The sequence below is a fragment of the Cynocephalus volans genome, chromosome 3 (genome assembly GCF_027409185.1).
Source record: "Cynocephalus volans isolate mCynVol1 chromosome 3, mCynVol1.pri, whole genome shotgun sequence".
NCBI classification, from domain to species: Eukaryota; Metazoa; Chordata; class Mammalia; order Dermoptera; family Cynocephalidae; genus Cynocephalus; species Cynocephalus volans.
The window spans coordinates 133,914,377-133,936,555 of NC_084462.1; the positions used below are offsets into that span (position 1 = coordinate 133,914,377).

Genomic DNA, 22,179 nt, shown 5'->3' on the forward strand with positions numbered 1-22,179 from the left:
AAGACAAACATAATTTCCTTTATGTGAGTTACCCTTTGCATTTCAATTCTTACAAGGAAGTTTAGGTAGTTTCATTTGTAGATAAAACACTTTCCTAGAGACACCTAAAAAGCAAAATTTAGATTGCACAAATACTTTTGGATTCCTCAATTCAGGCTCAGGCAAATTTAATTGAATAACTAACAAAAAAAACCCTTAGATTTCTTTTATGCAGTACTCCAGGAACAGAACAGAAGAATATAAAACAGTAAATGTACCTATTAATTTCCCTTATTAACTGAAAATGTCAAACAACAGTCATTAAAGTTAAGCTGGTTTTAAAATGTAAAGTCAAAGTAACAGTACCATGGTAAATATCTTGAAGTGATCCACCACCACAGTATTCCATACAAATCCACAGTTTTTCCCGACTAATATGAAAGAGAAAGAAAATTATATTAGCTATAATTCTCAATCACTGAAATACTATAAAGCTCTCAACTCTTCAGCACATCAAAGTTCAGAATGGATTGCAGAGTATAACAGAAAACTGCCATGGCAATCTCTCTTCAATATACAGAAAAGCATATTAATTTCAGTTTTGTTCTCATCTTAAGTGGTTTAAAATATGATCAGTTTTATAAGTTAAAACACTTAGTTAATCATTCATAATGTTTCATTAAAGTTGCCAGACAAGCACAACTGTATACATGGAGGTATCATTATTAATATAACAGGGAAGATGATTTTTAAAAAATCTGGAAATTTTAGCACTTTGGACAACATAATTTTAAAAATTTACAAATATAATATCACTTACATGAAAGGGAGGGAGAGTAGTAGCAAAGAGAATATAAAATAGAGAGAAAGCAGATGCTTTTTTTTTTTTTTTTTTTTTTACCTGAGATAGCTCCCAAAGTAGGCAACAATGTTGCAATGTTTACATTCTTTAACCATAAATATTTCTTGTTGAATCAAAGAAAAATCATCTCCTGAAAAACAAAATAAATTGGGCATTATGTTACTCAAAATCTCTATATATGGGAAGAACAAAGGAAAACTTTACCATAAATGTTAGAGATGAGGAATTAGGCATTATCAGTACTTTGATGACACTGTAAGCTGGAACATTCCTTCTACAAAGTTAGAAGCCTTAATTAAAATCTTCGAACCCTCAGTTGCATCAAAATTTTTTTCTGAAGGAGATACACACAAAGAGACAGATGTTCCCTACAGTATGGTTTAACATTGAAAGAATGGTTGAATAACGGTACAGTTACAGATACTATAATATAGTTAAAAATGTGTTTTGATATAAAAATATGTTCATGATATATTAAGTGAAAAAGGGAAATTTTGTATATATTACTTAAGTACATAGTACACAGAAAAAGTATTTCAAAAAACATATGAAATGGTTATGACTGTGTGGTAAAATTAAAAGAAATTTTACTTCTTTTTTGATCTGTATTTTCTAACTTGACTATCACAAACTTGTTTGAGTTGTTTAACTAAAAAAAGTTATATTAAAATAAAATATTGGTTATTTATGGGAATGTTATGGTTATTATGAGAATATTGCCTAGAATAGTATTGTCACCATTAAATTCCATTTTACATGAAAATGGTGTTTATTTCAGTAAAAGAAGTTTATGAGTTGATAAAATGATTGCATGTGCATTATGTAAAGGCAGTATAATGCAGAAGTTAAGAGATGAATTCTGGATTAGACACACCTGGACTCAAATCCCAGCTCATATATTCACTGTATTTTGGGCAATTTAACCCCCTTCTCAGCCACAATTTCATCTGTTAAGTGGCATCTGGATTTATTCCACCATATTAGCTTCGTTATCTACCACTTTCCCAAACATTCCCTATTTTCACTAATATCAGGTTGCTGACCATTTTTGTAACAAATTCTTGGGCACCCCCATGTTTCTGATTATGCAAGTTCCTCTGTTGGGAATGCTGAGAAAGAGGTAATGCACAGAGTACCTTTAGCACATTTGACACAGAGTAAATAAAACAGCAATATTACTATATGTTTGAAACTGAGAAAGATAACTAATGAAAGAGTTCCTTGTTAGGATATCATTATAAAGTATTTTTCATTAGATATTGTTTTACAGTGGTCTTTTGAAAAATAACTTCACGTTTAAAATCAGTGATGTCCAGATATATTCTGGCTGTAACTCAAAGTCATTTTAGAAAAACATATAAGGCCAAGAAGGAAAAACTCAGAAATTAGGCCACAGATAAACAGAATCTTCATTCAAATCAGAGATATTTCCCAATTTTTATCTCCAACTCTTTCAATTGAGAGCCAGAACAAAGCTTTAAATATTTTGCCATGCCATAAATACCTTTTAAAGAATCAATCATTATTGATATGGTTTAAATACATATTTAGTTTAGCTATTGTACACCAAATTTATTTATACTCACTAAGGAACTCCAACAGCATCTCATGTAAACATTAACTGATAATTCATTAACTGGTAGGATTTAGTATTAACAATTTTAAAGGATTAAGTAAGTCAAATGAGGGTGCAATCTTCTAACTGAATAAAAGTCCAAGTAAAATCTTTAAAGATAATCCAGCTTGTATTTGTAATCTGGAAAAACATGTATTACATAAATAGTTACATATACCTTAAACATAAATGCATAATGTCAACTTTAACAATTGAAAATTTATTTCTTAACAGTCTGCCAATGAAAGGGGATCAATGGAGATAATCTAAACAGAAGGTCATCTCATGTTCCTCATTATCAATTTAGGCAGAAGCAGTGAGTAAGCCCTGAAAGTAACAGAAAAATTCTGCCCACCCAGGTGTAGAGGAAGGCACTGCTTTCTGTGTCCGTTCATGGGCACGAGAATACTGTTTCTCCTTTTAGCTCACTCCTCCATCTGAGCCTTTTCCATTATAGCATTAAAATTTATTCTTTACACACGCTAATTTCCAACTGGTTAAATTCTAGCCCATCCTTCATTTTAACAAGAAGTCCTGAATTATAAAAAAAAGAGTAAAGAAGCACCTAAACTTTGTTACTATATGCTATTTTTTGTATTCCCACCTACTCACTTTTAAATGTGTACAGAAGTCTTATATCTGAGTTGTGCTGAAAAATTCTTCAGTTAAGGCTGGGATTTAGAACAGATTTTCTCACAAGAGTAACTTCACTTATGGTGCCTAACTTCTTACTGGTGTGCAAATTCTTAAACTGACCTGTAAAAGTTAATAATATGGCTGAAATAATACTACTAGCAACAAACCACTAGTTGGGAAAATTAGCTCTGAGTTCCACCCCATAACTATGCTCCCAGCAGCGGTTACGTGAGGTTTCTACCAGGAAAGGTGGGCCTTTGGTGAGAATAAGCAATAGCTTTTTACAGCTGCAGCAGGAAACAAGAATTCTCAAGCACAGGTCATTAATAATTCAGATATTTGGGGGTTGTGCCTTCTTTAATATACACAATTTGGTGAGTAAACTCCACTTCTGGATATATTCTTCATATATCTATTTCACTATTGTTTTAAGCTTTAATGCAAAGGGGTTAGAATCTACGAACTGAAATTGTACCATGGAACAGCTTACATAAAGATAAGGTTTTTGTAGGCAATCCTGACAGGCAGATAAGCTAAACATAATTATCTATCACAGATGTAGCTATTCTTTGATGGCCTACATCAACCTTGTCAAAATGATCTGAAATCTGAATAATCTATTTTATTTTTCTAATTGGGTGATGCCAGATTAATGTTTACAGAGATATGGCATAAAATCCACTAGGTTCAAAGGCCTCAGAGGCCTGTAGGTTCCAGCTCTGTTGCTCATGTATAAATGGGTTCTGAGAAGTTATTTTCTCAAAGAAGAGATGTTTCATTCTTCATATTCTGGCAATGGAAGGATGAGACTAGTTGACAACCAGAGCCCCTTATCTTCAGTTCTCATCATGTACCTATTATTTTCATCTGTATGTCTTGCTACTAACTTGAATTTAATATGCCCTGATATCTTCCCTTAAAAACAAATTTTTCTTCCTGACTTTCCTGTTTGTGTTAATGTCACTTTATTCTAAAGGACTAACCACTTTCAGCCTGTCCATAATACCCCTAAGAGAATCTACATCCACCCAGTAGGAACTACTGTTTGTGCCATGTAATCTTCTACCTACTGAAGGCACCAGTGTGGACAATTGATCTGAAAATAACTAATCCATAGCCCCCGCGTGAGTTAATCCCATTTGGTCTCTTGAAAATTTGAACCACGGAGACTTAGTCGGTTGTCAGTTACCAGCAGAATTACACTGAAAGTGGAATACTAGAGTAAGAGTCCATGAATGACTGTGGCTAAGGTTCCTAAAGATGTCCTGCTGAAAACTGGGCTGTTGATTATGTCCTTATATAGGAAGGAAAAAATGCACTAGGGATTGAATGTGTGGGTATTTTTTTTCTTTCTCTCTGAAAAGGGAAATTTTGGTTACACCAAAGCATAAGCAGAAATAGCTGGGAATCACTGAGGCCAGACACTGAGTACCTTGGGCTCTTTAAGGGATGTACAAGTGAGAGAAAGAGAGAGACAAGGAGTTATTACACTCCATCTGATACGCCTGGGAAAAAAGAGTGACTCCTTCAGCTAGCAAGGGAATCCATGGGGAGCCAAGAGGGGTAGTAGCTCTGTGTGAGATGGTAGACACTGGAACCAGTCCTAATTCAAATGATAATTCAATGATTAAAAGCTCCCAAGACTGGCTTGAGCCCTAGGAGATAGCTGTAAAGATAAACTGAGAAGTGCAGATATTAGTTATAGCACACTGGGTTCTTTATGGTATTGACACTGGGAATTTGTGGGTTTTTTTTTTTTTTTTTTTTGAAAAACCACTGTGTCAGTGTTCAAGTTTAGCAGGTTCAATGACCACTAGAGCAGTGATTGCAGCCTCTACCATAGTGTTTCAAGGCTGATATTTAGAAAGAGATTTGCTAATAAGGGTAGTAAGTACTGCAAGATCCTGAAGGCTAAGTTTTCTGGTGGACAAACTCTACTACTGCCCCTTGTTCCTAAGCCCCTCCTGCCTAGCAGCACACTGCAACTCTAAACTATACTTTTAACTGGTGTGGGCAGCAACACCCCCTCCAAAATATGCTACCAGATGAAGATACAGCTTTAATATCTGGGGTCACTTTGGGGGGCTGGTCTTTGCTCCAAGTTTCTTAGCCTTGAATACAATTAGCCAATGCCAATGTTTATTTAGCTACCAGATGCTTCTGCTACAATCAGTTCATTGAAATAGAATCAAGTTAGACTCTATTAATGTCACACTCAATACACTTGTAAAAACGTAATAAGGAAAGAGTAGAAGCCTTGGAAGGCAACAGACTAGAACTTTAGGGATTCCTGATATTACTGGCAGACTGACATAAAGGGCTCAAGCTTTCACACTCTGGGGATAAACTGGAATAAGTCAGTTGCACCCCTTACGTACGAGGGTACTTTGGATTACATTTGGATTCAATACCCTCTTAAGGATTTCTTGCAATTGAATGACTCCTAAAATACAGTACTTGGGAAATTATTATTTTTTTTTTAAATTTTATTTTGTCGATATACATTGTGGCTGATTATTGTTGCCCATCACCAAAACCTCCCTCCCTCCTCCCTCCCCCCCCCACCCATGGGAAATTATTAAAAGCAAAATACACTCAGGTTTAGAAAGGAAGGAAGGAAGGAAAGAACTAGGCATTAAAAAATCTTGTTCTGGAAAGATGAAAGACAGTAATATTCATCACACCCCACCCTCCAATAATATGTACTAGATCATGGATTTAATATTGAGGTAACTAATTAAACCAATATCTGTAATTATGTGGATAGCTGTTACTCTAAAGTCCAAAACCTATTGTCTCCTAAACCCCTAAAATTCTCTTCCATTCATGTAACAATGTTTTGGGGAAGGCTATATGCTTGATAACAGTAGAAAAATATCCTCTAACATTCTATACCGAACTTTCAAAAAGTTAACATATTTTAATCTTTCCACAAAAAGTATACTACTGAGCAAGATTTTCTATTTGCTATTTTATCAAATATCAACTAGTTTATGCTATTTATATCTACTGTATTTCTACTTCATTGACCATGTATTAAAATTAACATGACGCTTCTGAATTATAACTCCTAATTGAATCCTCTAGTTATTAATAAGATTTAACAGAAAACCATTAAAAACATGTCTATCTTATGTGGGCATCAATAATGGAAACTGCAATTTTTTAAGCTAAAAATAACCTCTATGTTTTATTCTGTATTGTTGTATCCACATTAATATATCTATCTTGGAAAAGTCAGCCAATGTAGAAAAATATAAAAAATAAAATAAAAGTCATCCATAAATCCACCATCCAGAGACACCCACCATTAGCATTTTGATGTTTTCTTCCAATCTTGTAACTATGTAAGTATATAGTTATGAGGCCCCTCCGAACATATACACAAATTGGACTCATAGTCAACAGTTTCACAGACTATTTTCACTTAACAATATAGTGTAAGCATTGCCCATTCATTAAAAATCATTTAAAAGGCACCCAAATTAGGATGGAACAAGTAAAAATATCTCTATTCACAGAAGACATGATCTTATATGTAGAAAACCCTAAAGATTCCACAAAAAAATCTGTTAATTAATAAACAAATTCAGCGAAACTGCAAGATATAAAATCAACACACAAAAATCAGTTTTGTTTCCATATACTAACAATGAACAATCAGAAAAGGAAATTAAGAAAACAATTCCACTTACAATAGCATCAAAATTAATAAAATACACAGAAATAAACTGAACCAAAAGGGTAAAAAACCTGTATACTGAAGACTATAAAACACTGCTGGAATAAATTTTAAAAGACAATCCATGTTCATGGATTGAAAGATTTAAGATTGTTAAAATGTTGATACTACCCAAAGCAATATACAGACTCAACACAATCCCTATGAAAGCCTCAATGGCATTTTTTTTTTTTTTTTTTTTTTTTTTACAGAGATAGGGAAGAATCATCCTAAAATTTGTATGGCATTTCAAGGGACCAGAGCACAACCTTATAACCCCAAGGTCACAGGTTTGGATCGCCATACTAGCCAGCCACCAAAAAAAAAAAAAAAAAAAAAGGACAAAGAAAGTTGGAATTTCAAGAAACCCTGTATATAGCCAGAATAATTTTGAAAAAGAACAAAGTCGGAGGACTCACACTTCCTGATTTCAAAACATATTAAAAGCTACAGAAATCAAAATGGTATAGTACTGGCATAAAGACATACATATAGACTAATGGAACAGAACAAAGAGCCCAGAAAAAACTCTCATGTATATAGTCAAATGATCTTCAATTGAGACAGCTCAATGGGGAAAAGACAGTCTCTTCAACAAATACGGCTGGGGAAACTCGATACCCACATTCAGAAGAATGAAGTTGGACCCTTACCTTAAACTGTATATAAAAATTGACCCAAGAGACTTTTGGTCAAGATGGTGGAATAGAAGGTCCCCAGTGTCACTCTCTCCCACAAATCAACCAACTTACAACTATTAAAAAGCAACGACATCCAAGCTGGGGCCACTAGAGCTCAGGGGAAGAGGAAGAGAGATCTATAGAGTTCATGAAGGCGGAAGAAGCCATGATGAGAGAAAGAAAGGATCACTCCCACCATTTTGAGCCCCAGCTGTTTCAAGGCTGGTCCTGGTTAGCATACGGAGCAAGAGCTGGCAAAAGCCGCAGCTGTGTCCTTTGTATGAAGTTGCTTGGAGGTGGCAGGGGAGAACAAGGCCTTCGTGGCCCTCAGGCCAGCAAGACCACTAACAGGATTCCAATGGACCCACACAGGAGCAAGGAGCCACAACAACTGAAAAAAGAGCCACTCAGAGGCCAGTGAGTCATCACAAGGGAAGTACACTGCCAGTCCCATGGGAAGTGTTTGGAATACAGGTGGTGGGGGAGATGGGCCCACTGGGAGGAACACAGGGCACAGCAAGGACAGCTGATCTGCCCTCCAATCAGCACAGCCCTATTCTGTGTAGACTCGTAAGGAATACAGAACTGCAGGGGGAGCAGTTTACTGAAAAGACTCAGGTCCGGACCAGAGTTTCTACACAACCCAGGTGTACCAGATCTCATGAGACTAGGGGAAGTACCTACAAAGCCAACCATTAAAATCTGAGCTGCACAAAAACTTTCCCCAGGGATCAGCAGCAAAGCAGCAATTTAGCTTAACTACAGGGCCCAAGTACTGGTCCCCCAGGAGCTTCCCCCATTTTAGAAGCAAAGGACAACAAATTAGTTCCAGTGCAGAGTTTAAGTGGTGGGAATAACAAATAATCCAACACAGAACTAAAATAAAAAACAAAATACCCACAGACCAGAAACAAAGTCTGATATTAACTAGTAAAGGTCTAACATCACCAAAGAACACCTATAAAACCTAGAAGAACTGGAAGCACCCTGGGCTCATAAGCCAGGTAGCGGGAAGGGCTGGAGGCCTTAGCCATGCCCCCAACACCCACAACCAGGCCAGTGATGACTACTGAGATGCCACAGAAGGTGCCCCAGGCTCCTGAGCAGGGGTGGGGAGGGGCCATGGGCCCTGGCCACGCCCCCTCAACACCTGCAACCAACCCAGTGATGACCACTGAGCCACCACTGTAAGTCCCCTGGTCTTCAGAGCTAGGTCAGTAGGGGGCCGAGGGCTTCATCCACATCCCCCTAACATCTGCATCCAGCCCAGCAATGACCAAGCCACCACTGGGAGTCCCCTGGTCTCCCCTGCAGGAATGAGGGGGGTGCCACGGGTCTCAACCATGCCCTCCCTCCTTCCTCCTTCTCCTACCCTATTTCGTTTCCCCTTCCCCTTCTCCTCCTCCCCCCCAATTGCTCTGCATCATCTTAGAATGTAAAAAAAAATAATATTGACAAACTGAAAAAAAAAAAAATTGGCTCGAAATGAATTACAGACCTAAACATAAGACCCCAAATTATCAAACTTCTAGAAGAAATAATAAAGGAAAAGCTTTGTGTCACTTGATTTGGCAATGATTTCTGGATATGACAACAAAAGCATAGGTAACAAAAGCAAAAAAGGGTAAATGAGACATCAAATTTAAAAATTTCTGTTCATCAAATGACACAATCTACAGAATTAAAAGGTGACTTACAGAATGGGAGAAAATATTCGCAAATCATATATTTTATGAGGCTAATATCTAGAATATATAAAGAACTCTTACTGTTGTGGAAATGGACTGGACAAAGAAGCAGCCAGCACTCAGAGAGCAGGAGAGACAGGTATTTTATTTCGCCAGCAGGCCCAGACAAGCTAATGCTTGGAAATCTGGACCCTGAGTTCAGATCTCACAAAGTTTTTTTAAGTGGACTCTTCCAGGGTTTTTTTCCTTGTTTTTTGCTTTTCTCAGCATTCACTAGGCTAGCATATGTGGTCTGTGCAGATAAATGAGCTTGGTTACAGAAGCCAAAAATGCAAGTAGTGATTAGAGGCCAGACTAGTGTAACAAGCAAATATTGTTTCAAAGACAAAATATTACTTCAAGGACAAAACAGGCTTATGAGAAAATTATTTTGGCATTTTCCCAACACTACAACCAACAAAAAATCAAATAAGCTGATTAGAAAATGGGCAAAGAACTCGAACAGACATTTCTCCAAAGATGACATACAAATGGCCAATAAGCACATGAAAAGATGTTCAACATCACTAGTCAGAAAATGCAAATCAAAACCATGAGATATCACTTTACATCCATTAGGATGGTTACTATTAAGGAAACAGAAAATAACAACTGTTGACAAGGATATGCAGAAGTCAGAACCCCTGTGCACTCATTACTGGTGAGATTGTAAAGCAGTGCAACTGTTATAGAAAACAGTATGGTAGTTCCTTAAAACATTAAAAATATAACTACCGTGTGATCCAATAATCCCACTTCTAGGTATTTATTCAAAATAAATAAAAACAGCGTCGATACAGTTTGGATATGCTATCCCCCCAATGTGGCAGCACTGGGAGCTGTTTGGGTCATGGGGGGAGGATCCCTCATGAATAGATTAATGTCCTCTGGGGGGGGCATGGAGGGGTAGATAGTGAGTTGTAGCTTTATTAGTTCCTGAAAGAGCTGGCTGTTTAAAGGACACTGGCAGCTCGCCTTACACCTCCGCCATTCCTCTTGCCTTGTACCGCAGGCTGGCTGCCTGCTGCTTTCTGCCAGGAGTAGAAGCAGTCTGAGGCCTGCACCGGATGCAGCTGTCCCAGAATTGTGAGGCAAATAAACCTCTTTTCTTCATAAATCACCAGTCTCAGGTATTCTGTTATAGCAACACAAAAAAGGACTAATACAAGGGTCTTGCAGATATTTGCATGCCTATGTTCATAGCAGCACTATTCATGATAGCTAAGAGGTAGAAGCAACCCAAATGTTCATTGACTATGACTGGATAAATAAAATGTGGAATATACGAGGGTACTTCAGAAAGTTAGTGGAAAAAATAGAATTAAAAGAATCTTTCCATGAACTTTTTGAAGTAGGCTTGTATACAATGGAAACTATACAGCCTTAAAAAGAAGAAAATCCTGTCACATGCTACGACCTGGATGGACCTTCAGGACATTATGCTAAGTGAAACAAACTGGTCAGAAAAGGACAAATACTGTATGATTCCACTTATATGAAGAATTTAAAGTAGTCAAATTAATAGATACTGAAAGTAGACCGGTGGTGACTAACGGGTGTGGGGAGGGAGCAAAGAGGAGTTGTTTAACTAACACAGAGTTTCAGTTTTGCAAGATGAAAAGGTGCCGAAGATCTGTTTCACAGCAATGTAAATTACTTAACACTACAACCATACACTTAAAATGGTTAAGATGGTAAAGTTTATGATATCTGCTTTTTATTAAAATAAATTTTTAATTATGAGGATAGTCTAATTTAATCATTTCACTTTAGCTGAATGTTTAAATTTAAAAAACACACTCTTAAAAACATATTTAAAAAATATTCAGTAACCTAAAAGTTTTTATATCATTTACAGCAAAATTGCACTGCAAAAATTAAATCTTCTAATTAACATCTGCAATATTAAGCAATGGCAAAAGCTTTCTGCACTAGTAAATACTAAATACATTTCTGAAGTTCATGAAATGAATCAACGTTAAAGATAGATACCAAAGGGAAAACTAATTTTAGTTGTAGCTCACTGTGCTGCTAGGAAATGTTATTTTCAGAAAACCAATTAATCCAATGCTAAATATTCTATCAGTTGAATTTCCCAAGTACATGAAAAATATAGTGACACAATAGGGGCATTCTTGTGAATTTGTTTGTTTTGGTTGGTAATAAGGAAATGACTTTTTTTTTCCATTGAGCAAAATGAATAGAGAAATGTTAATAGATAGAAAAGTCATTTCTAACAACATATTTTCTTTGGGATGCCCATTTAGATTCTGAAAACTCACCCAGAGAGAAAATCTCTATCAGTTTTAAATTTATTAATTTAGAATTTGACATTGAAGGTCACCCTTTTTTACTACACAGTAACCAAAAAGTATCTTCATTTCAATTTTATCTTGTGTTCAAGGCAAATTGGGAAACAGTAATCTAGAGCTGTTACCTACCAAATGGCACAAATTTCTATTTAACCTTATAAGTTTTCTGTACCTATTATTTAAAACCAATAACAGAACATTTTTGGTGTGCATTTGTGCCCTCAAATTAACATTTTCCATCAATTCAGACTTTAACTGTCCAAATAGTGAAGATAGGGCATAAATATTTCACATTACAGATTATTTTCAAAAATCAAGATTGTTAGATTTTTAAAGAGAAATTCTGAAAAGCAAGAACATACCACTTAACCAGAATAGCTGACACTTGTCCTATTTGTTAATTAAATAGGACAGTGTCCATCGCACCCACCTTCGGGTTTCTTTCAAGAACATTCCTAAGACAAACTAATGGCTATTTAAATATTTACTCACTTCCTGACTTTTTGATTTACTTTACTTTCTCTGCTTATACTTTCAGGAAATAGTATGAAGTACTTCTTGGAATGTAAGAAAAGTCTTAAACACCTACTCAATGATGTTCAAGATTCACACTTACTTTTGAAAACTGTCTAAGGAAATACATTATTTGTTATTTTATTAAAAAATATAAGACTATTTAATGAACATTTCCAAATTAACATTTTAAAAAAACAAGTAAGCAAACAAAAATATATTACATTAATCACCTGGGCAGTGATTTTATTAAATTCCATCCCTGTAAGCAAAGCTCACAGAGTTTAACAAACTGTAATTTGCATAAGATTAAAATACAATTGTATAGTTTCACTTTTATAAATGAGGGATAATGGGAGCAGAGGAGAGAGGAGAAGAGAAGGTAGGTTTCTTATGGTCAGTTTTCCCAGGAATTCTGCTCCTGCTCCAGCTGCTAGCCACCGCTATCTATAGACTTGTTGAGCAAAATTAGCATCTGTAAAACGATTTAGATGTTAGGCTGAAACTCAGACATAAGACAGGGAAACACGATGGCATGCATCATTATAAAATCCGCCTGCTTTTCTGGGGCATTCCTGATGTCTGACTAAAGAGATTAAAAATGCAACTAAAATTCACAATGGTATTACTGGTATCATTTTCAATGTTAATCACCAGTAAGTCAATTTAATATCACCATTTTAAAGATGTTTACTATACAAGTGCACTTCAAAATGTTCATGGAAAGATGAATTAAAAGATAATGTGAATCCTTCCATGAACTTTTTGAAGACTCCTATTTTTAATAAGTATGTACTACAAAAATGAGATAGAAATGGATATGTCATTCCTGAAAATAACCATTTGCTTGTGCATACAAAGCACAACAAGAATATAGGGACACATGGAGGAACGCTGACTTCATTTTCTTTTATAATTATTTTTGTGGCTAATTTAAAAAAGCAATTCTCTGTGCTAATCTATTTTTATTGTTAACTCCAAAGCTTACTTTAGCATTTTTATGACTATTAGAAAGAGCCTTTAAAGCAGTCTCTTTCCTTAAAATTTTGAATATGATATTACAAAATTAAATTGCCAGGGGCATGTCAGTAAACCTGTAATATAATTTGGGACTCTGAAATTAGAATAAACTTTAATATCCTATTTTTAACTGTAGGAAAAAAGTACTATTAAGTTTACAGCTGAGATTTCACTTACTTAAAAAAAAAAAAAGTCTTGTTTATGTTTTACCAGACATAAGGGTTTTTCTAAGCCATACTGGCAAATAATTATCCTTTCATGTCTAAATACAATTCTAAACCAGCTCATCTGTTAAATCAATACAAGGATGCACCTTTGTATTATACTGGCTTTCATGCAATTTTTTAAAAGCTGCTAAATACAGTTAAGAATTCATTTTTGAAATACAGCTGTGTTAGAATTATTTGAAGTATCTGAACTGACTACTGGGAAAATTCATTAGCATACCATCATATTTTTGACCTGAATATTCCCATAAATCTTTCCAAAAAATGTGAAAAAAAACCCATCTACTGTGTCTTTACTGACAATACTAAGAAGCCACTGATTCCCCACAAAAATTTTACAGCAAAAAAAAGTAAGTAAATAAACATAGGATGCAGAAGACATGGAGAATTCATTTTCAAAGAAAATTTTAGACAATAATCATTTAAACTCTCAGGGAAACAAGAGGAAAAAAGAAGAGTACGGGTAAATGAAGGCAACAAAAATAAAAAAGAATGCTGGTAGAGTTAAGGGGGGAAAGTGAGGAAAAGCAATACTTGTACAGAACTAATAAAAGCATTAGAAACAAGGTATAGAAGCAATAGAGACAAATCAGTCACTGATGTGATGGCAACCTTAAAAAAAAATCACACATAATACAGAGAGAAGATACATAAAGATAAACATGACTGGAGAGAAACAGATAAGACATATAGATAATGTAATAATCGGTATTCCTAAAATAAAAAAAAAAATTCAGAAGTGATAGAAGCTTCCTTGAAATAGAGAAAGAATAAAAATTGCAGATGAAAAAAGCTCATTGTGTTTCAGGGGGGAAAATCTGTAGAAAATTACTAAGACCAATATATATAAAGAAAGAACTGCTGGCTTCTGCTACAAATAACCATGCAGAAGCAGCAAGTCACCTATAAGGGGAAAAATATTTGGCAGGCCTTACAGTTCTCTCTGACAATATTCAAGGGAGAAAATGTCTAGATTTTTTGAGAGGAGGAGCAGAATAATGTGTAAAGCAATAATTCTATATCTAGCCAAATGGTCATTCTCATCCAAAGGTAACAGAAAGATATTTGTAAAATTATTTTGTAGAAAGAACATTTATTAAGTGTCCAGTATGCACGTATTTTGTCCCAACTCCTGAAATATAGCAATGAAGGCAAAGAATCACTATTCTCATGGATCTTACATTCTATAAAATAAAATATATTTATTTTAGTTTATCTTAGTTTAGTTTATCTTAGTAATAAAATACATTTATCTTAGTTTATTTATTTATCTTAGGTCTCTGCATAGGACATGTCCTATGTCACATCAGGCAGTCACATGTCCTATGCAGAGAACTAAGATAACAAGGTCCTGGGTGGCTACTTTAAATTGGCCTCTCTGAAGACATGACACTTAAGCTGAGATCTGAATGACCATGGAGTCTTCTGAGCAAAGATCATAAAAAACAGTACTTCAGGTAGAACAGAAGGGCTAGTTCAATCCTGGACTGTGTAAATAAAAAGAAACAGAAGCAGAGCAGAGAAGGGAAAAACATACATTATGAGCTCAGAGAAGTGGGCAGAGTAGATCATGAAGGATTTTTATAAGTTGAAAGTTTGAATGTGATTCTATGTGGATATGGAAGCTTCAAGGAGGTTTTAAGCAGAAAAGTGCTATGATCTAATTTATGTTTTAAAAAGTTTACTCCAGTGGCTTTGTGGAAACTGGATGGTGAGAGATGGGACGTGTGGGAGAGGAAACAGGGAGACCAGGAGGGTGGAGATGGCAATAAACAAAAGTAGATGAATTCAGGATGTGTTTTGGAGGTGGAATTGAAGGAACTTGCTGACAGGGTGACTCTGGAAGGCAAATAAAAGAGAGAAATCAAGGTTAATGCCTTAATTTTTGGCTTGTCTAACTGCTTAGCAAAATGGGGAAGACTGGGGCAAGAGCAGGTCCGGGAAGAAACAATCAATTTGTGGATTTAAGTTATATTATTCCTAACACTTACAGGAAATTCTTTTTGATGATATGATTCACCCTATCCATAGCTGATACAAAATAAGTAAGTCATTATGACAAGGACATGGCATGAAAAGATCAATGGTGGGCACTGAATCTACTTAAACATAAAACTAAGTCTAAAAAATAGGTCATTACATCTCTAAATGTAATTTCATTTATTTCTTTATTCTATCTCCCCACTGGAATTCAAGTCCTATGAGAACACAGTCTTTGCCTTTTTGTTCTCTACATGCCTACTCTTTAGAACAGAGCCTGACATATATTAAGTACTCAATTATTAGTTAATAACGAATAAATGAAGACACAATATGATCATGAACTTTGATGAGTCAATTGACACAACATGAAATACATTAAGCATAAAAGTGCCACTAATCGAAGAAACCGACAGAACCACTATAGCAGATGATGATCAACACTTTTATCATTCCTTATAGCTTAATATGTAAACATTGGAAGCACTGCCCTAAAATTTGAAAATCTTGGGCCAAAATTATCCTTCTATATGATATAATTATATAGTTGTAAAAACAGTTAAAAAGATTTGAAAACTATATTCAAAAGATTTGAAACAATATGAATTCTGTAAGACTACCAGAGACAAAATACATCCAATAAAATCAATGACTTAAATATATCTACAGTAACCAATTAGAAAGTGTAAAAGGAAAAAAAAGTTCCAATTTACAAGAGCAGGAAATACCACAAATATGAAGCTTTATGTGGCAAAAACTATAATACTTTCCTAAAGACAAGGATAAGAAAAAATCTTTATTATTGTCAAAATGCAAAATCTTCTAAATTAACCTCACAAGTGTCTTTTTTCTCCTTGATAAAAGTGATTTTAAATTTCTGCTGGAAAAAAATATACAAACAGAAAGGAAACATCTGATAAATAAAAGCAACGAAGACTATAATAAGCAATGAAAAGTTATAGTAATCAAAACCAGGACAGCACTGAATTAGAAATAGAAGAAAACCCATGCTTACGTGGAAATTTAATTTATGACAACCAAGGCATTTCAAACCTGTGGATAAAACACAGAATCTGTAATGATTTGGGGAAACTGTCTAGCCATTTGAAAAAGAATAGATCTAGAGCTCTTTTTCATTCCTTAGAACAAAATCATTCCAGATGGAACAAACATTTAAATTTTGGAAGAAAAAGAAAAAAGAAAAAAAAACCTAGAAGAAATTACAGTTAAAATTTTTTTATGATTATCTAGCAGAAAAGGCCTAAGTAAGAGAAGAGATGAATAGAGAAAGGAGTACTGACAAATTTATCTAAGAGAAAATTATACTTCCACATGGGAAAGTATCATAAGCAGAGTGTGAGGATAGAAGGCAAATTGTGGAAAACTTAAAACTCATGTTGAAGAGTTACTATTTCCAAAGTGCAAACAGCATCTAAAAATTAATAATAAAAGACAAATTGATAGGATTGGGGCAAGAATAAGACTAGGCAATGAACAGACTATAAAAAAGTGAAATAATAAGATCACATCATCAACATTTACTGAACTTACATGATATTCTCTTTGGGGAGAAGAGTTTATATATTACGCAATCTTATATATGAGTGACCTCTAACATAAAATTAGTAGGTTTTACAAAACAACACAGTGAGAAATTCCAGCCTTTCAAAGTGTATTAATTTACGACCCCAGCATTTAATCCTTATATGTAAGTAATAACATCATGCACATAATATATATATATTTTTTAATGAATAGGCTTCTTCCTATGTTAATTACAAAATACAGCTTATTGAGAGGGAAGAATTGTATGATTTAAAAAATATAATCATTAAATTCATTGTATGAACTCTCAAAAGTAAGCCATATCCTCAAGTCAAATAAGTGAAACTGTGCTGTACCAAGCCTAGTGCATTGACTGAGGGCAGAAAAGGGATAAACATCTTTGTTTCCTCTGAGAGCCCAGCCCAGATTCTGGACTATAAACTTTATTGAACATAACTTGAATTATTTGTTCAAGTGATTCCTTCAGGAGAGGCAAATGCTTGTCTACTTCTGTTATATTCCTGTCTATTTATATTAGTGACATTTTGGAGATAATTCTGTATTTATTAGGTGGAATTTAATAACAGAACTCTAGAATAGTATTATTATAACAATTTCTATCTGCCAGGAAAAAAGGATACTGTGTCACATCTGAAAGCATATTTTTCAAGTGTTCCAGCATATGGTACCTTGGTAATATCATCTCTCTAGCTAGTGAATCATACACATAATGATCCAAATATTGTATCTGAAATGCAAAACCAACAGACCACCAAAATATTCACCTACCTGGTCAAAGACGGCTATAGCACTCATTATAAACTTTTTGAATATCAAAATCATAAATTGTTCCAGGTTTTATTAGGAAGGTACTTCAGAAAGTTCATGGAAAAATAGAATTGAAAGATAATACAAATCTTTCCATGAACTTTCTAAAGTACGCTCATACAGTTTTATTTTTAAAGCAAATTATGCAGCATGTTTTAAAAGAAACAGTGGCCAGTTAAGAATGCTGACTAGAGGTGCCCAGCTCTTGCCTCTGACACAAAGAAGGTCTGAAACAACAGATAATCACACCTTGAACAGAATGTCTAGGAAACAACTTGGAATTCAACAAAATATTGAAGAAGACCCCCTGAGACTCAGAGATTTGGAATGGCAGCACAGAAAAACAACTGAAGCTCCCAACAGAGATTGACTTGAAGCCAGGAAAGACTCTTGACTACAGGGAAAAGGTAAGCAAAAAAACACCCCCAACAATCCATACTCCTTCCACAGATACTTGCAATCTGTATTAGTCCATTTCTGTTGCTTATAACATAAATACCTGAAACCAAGTAATTTGTAAGAAAAGAAAATTTACTGCTTACAGTTTCAGAGGCTGGGAAGTCCAAAGTCCAGGGAATGCATCTGCTAAGAGTCATGCTTGGTGGTGGCTTCGGTGATACAGGTATCACATTGCAAGATGGCAGAAGCAGAGAGAGAGTGCTCCTCCCATGCTTTCCTTTTAAAGCTTTCTGAACCACGCCCACAACCACCATTAAACCACTATCTTAATCACCACTTCAAGGCCCTACCTTTCAACTATCAGAAGACGATCTCCCACCCTCTTAATAGTCACATTGGGGATCAAGCTTCTAATACATTAAACTTGGTGGACATAATTAAATCTATATAATTCTGCCTTGGCCCCCAAAGTTTATGTCCTTCTCACAGGTAAACACATTCATTCCATCCCCAAAGTCGTAACTTGCTTCAACTCAAATGTCCAAAGTTCACAGTCCCATCTGTGAAATCAAAACAAGTTAGCTACTGCCAAGATAACAATGGTGGGACAAGCACAGGATACATATTCCCATTCAAAAAGGAAGAAATAGGCCCAAAAAAAGGGGTAACAGGTCTGAAGCAACTCTGAAAGCCACCAGGGCAGGCATTAAATCTTACAGCTGGTGAATCATGTACTTTGACCCCATGTTCGACACTCTCTACACACTAGTGCAAAGGTTGGGTCCCTAAGTTCTTGGGCAACTGCGCTTCTATGGCTTTCCTGGTGTAAGTCCATGTTTCAGCTCTTGCAGGCTGTTGTTGCATGCTGGTAGCTCCACAATTCTGGGGTCTCCATGGCAGTCCTGCTCCCACAGCTCTATTAGGCATGGCCTTGGTGGGGTTTTTATGCTGCAACTCTGACCCCACATTTCCTCTTGAAATTGCACTAGCAAAGGCTCTTCTGCAGTGAATCTGATCCTGCAACAGATCTCTTCCTGGACCTCCAGTCTTTTCTATACATCCTTTAAAATCAGGGTGGAAGCTTTCAAGCCTTCACAACTCCAGCATTCTGTGAGCCTACAGACTTAACACCATGCTGGCACCACCAAAGCTTCTGGCTTGTAGCTTCCAAAGCTGCAGGTCCAGCCACTCCTGGGGCCAATTTAACTACAGCTAAAATAGCCAAAGCACCCAGGGTGCTGATGAAGGGAGGAGCATTCCAAGGTGGCCCTGGGCAGCAAGCCCAAGAAAGGTGCCTCATTCCTGTTCCCCAAGACGATTTTCTTTCTCTCTAGGCCTCTGTGCCAGTAACAAAAGGCAGAGCCTCCAAGATCTGTAAAGTGCCTTGTAGGTCTTTTTTCACTTCTCTTGATAATCACTTTCTTCTGTACTTATCTCCTTAGCAAACAGTCACTGAGCTGCACCACTGCATTTTTCTCCTGAAAATGCTCTCTGCTTGTCTACCACATGGCCAAGCTATAAATGTTCTAATTCTTTGCACTTGGCTTCCCTTTTAAATTCAGGCTTTATATCATGCCTTTACTGCCAATTCAGTGTAGGCTGTTACAAGTAGCCATGCAGCTTCCTGAAAGTTTTGCTGCTTAAAATTTCTTCCGCCAAATACTCTGGGTCAGTACCTTGAAGTTTCACATTCCTTAAAACTTTTGGGCATGAACAGAATTCAGCCAAGTTCCTTGCCAGTTCATAGCAAGGGTAATCTTTGCTCCAGTTTCCAACAAGCTCCTTCTTGTTTATATCTGAGACCTCCTTAGAATGGTCTTTACAGTCCATATTTCTAATAGCATTCTTGTCACTACCATTTAACCAGTCTTTAAGAAGTTCCAAACTATCCCTGGTTTTCTTGTCTTCTAAACTCCTACCAGCACCTAGGCTATTTCTAGTCTGTTCCTCCAAATTCTTCCAGCCTCTCTACACCCAATGGCAAAGCTGCTTCCATATTTTCAAGTATTTGTTATAAGAAACAACCCACTTCTCTGGTATTAATTTTTTGTATCAGTCCATTTCCTCTGCTTGAAACAAAATACTTGGAATGGTAATTTATAAGGAAATGAAATTTATTGCTTATAGTTTCAGAAGCTGGGAAGTCCAAAGTCCAGGGAATGCATCTGGTGAGGATCTCCCTTGGTCGCGGCTTCAGCAGCACAGGATATCACACTGCAAGATGGCAGAAGCAAGAGAGAGAGAGCTCCTTGTGTGCTCTCCTTTTAAAGCCCTCCAAATCATGCCCACAACCACCATTAAACCATCAACTTAATCACCTCTTCAAGGCTCCACCTTTCAATTATCATAATAGGATTTCCCACCCTCTTAACAGTCACGTTGGGGATCAAGTTTCTAATACATAAAACTTGGGGGAGACAATTCAATCCATATCACAATCCATACTATAAGAGAGCTACACAGCCCTTGCAGGCCATGAGCCCAGTACAGGGAGCTACTGGGAGCCCACACAACTGCATTTTTCCAGAGAGGGAATTGACACTGAGCTCCTCCATTCAGGCAACTGCAGCATGTCCCCATTTTGGGATGATAGCCAACACCAGAGTGCACTCTGCCCTGGGGCTCAATAGTCCCGGCATCTCTACATCCTTAATGCCCCCTCATTTGTGGTGACTCTGGCACCCAAACCCATGCAGCACCCTGCACCCCTGGGAAGAAGCAGTCTAGCACAGTGCAGAGGCCATCCTCAAGACAAAGGGAGTGGGACAAAATAGCCATGCAATTGACAGTGGAGCATCCATGTGCCTCTCCACGGAGCACAGAGTCCCACCTATAGCTCCACTGAACCCACCCAGAGCCACCCACCACAGCTAAGGAGCTTCAGAGTTCCAGCATCTCTCTTGGGGGTGCAGAGCCCCAACCGTGATCCCAGCAACCTTCCCCAGAGTGGCCCACTCCAGCTGAGGAGCTGCAGAGCAACCCAGCATCTCTCTTAAAGGTGCATGGTCCTGCTTACGGCCTCAGTGACCTCACCCAGGGTGGCCTACTCCAGCTGAGGGGCTGCTGAGTGACCCAGCATTTCTCTTGGGGGTCTAGGGTCCTGCCTGTTTCCTCAACGAACTTGCCCAGAGTCACCCACTCTAGCTGGGGAGCTGCAGAGTACCCCAGTATCTCTCTTAGAGTCACAGGGACCTGACCACAACCCCAGTGACCTTGCCCAGAGTGGCCTGTTCCAGCTGAGGCACTGCAGAACAACCCAGTGTTTCTCTTGGGGGTGCAGGCCCCTATCCATGACACCAATGACTTTGTCCCGAGTCCCTTTCCATCACTGCAGAGTGCTCCAGTGTCTCTCAGGAGTCCAAGGTTCTGGCTCAGCCCCAGTGTCTCCACTCAAGGTTGCCAGCTCCAGCTAAGGAGATGCAGAGAGCTTCGGTTCCATTCCTGAAGGTGTAGGGTCCCACTCAAAAACCCAGTGGCCCCACCAAGAGTTGCCCACTTCAGTGAGGAGGTGCAGAGTGCCTCAGAATCTCTCTCAATGTCCAAGGTACTGGCCCTGGTCACAGCAATACACCCAGTGTCACTCATTTAAGCTGAGGATCTGAAGAGAACACTTTACCTCTGTTGGTGACAAAAGATCCTGGCTTTGGCATCAGTAAGCCCATCCAGGTCAACCATTTCAGCTGAGGAATCACTCAGCCCTCCAGCACATCCCCCAGCGGCTCAAGATCATGCTTGCAGCCCTAGCAACCCCGCCCAGTGTCACCCACTCCCACAAGGAGCTGCCAAGACACCCACACCTAAGCAATGAAGGCATTCATGGACAACTCCAATGTTGAACACAGTCAAAGTAATCACACAGAGACCACACTACCGAGCTTACCCAGAACCAAACCTAAGACACTCTGCCCAACTGATACTGTAGAACACATCTACAAGAAAGAGTCCCTTCAAAAACTACCCCAGAAAATTAGAAGTGACTGTTTCTGTCAGATGCCCAGACATCAATGTAGGGATGCAAGAAACATTAAAAAAAAAATACAAAACAAGGAAACATGACACCCCAAAGGGAAATAATTCCCCAGTACCAGACCTCAAAGAAATGAAATCTATGAAATGTCTGAAAAGAAATTCCAAA

The 22,179-nt window shown here is 37.1% G+C and overlaps 1 protein-coding gene across 1 annotated transcript in view; it reads right to left on the bottom strand.

The window, feature by feature from the left end:
• The window catches only part of MAP4K5 (mitogen-activated protein kinase kinase kinase kinase 5), a 106,655-nt gene that overhangs the window by 54,512 nt on the left and 29,964 nt on the right, over positions 1–22,179 (bottom strand). Inside the window, exons 4-5 of the mRNA XM_063088839.1 lie at positions 881–971; positions 346–410 (exon numbers count right to left, since the gene is read on the bottom strand). Of these exons, the coding sequence (XP_062944909.1) occupies positions 346–410; positions 881–971 (156 nt within the window). The remainder of the gene's footprint in view (positions 1–345; positions 411–880; positions 972–22,179) is intronic.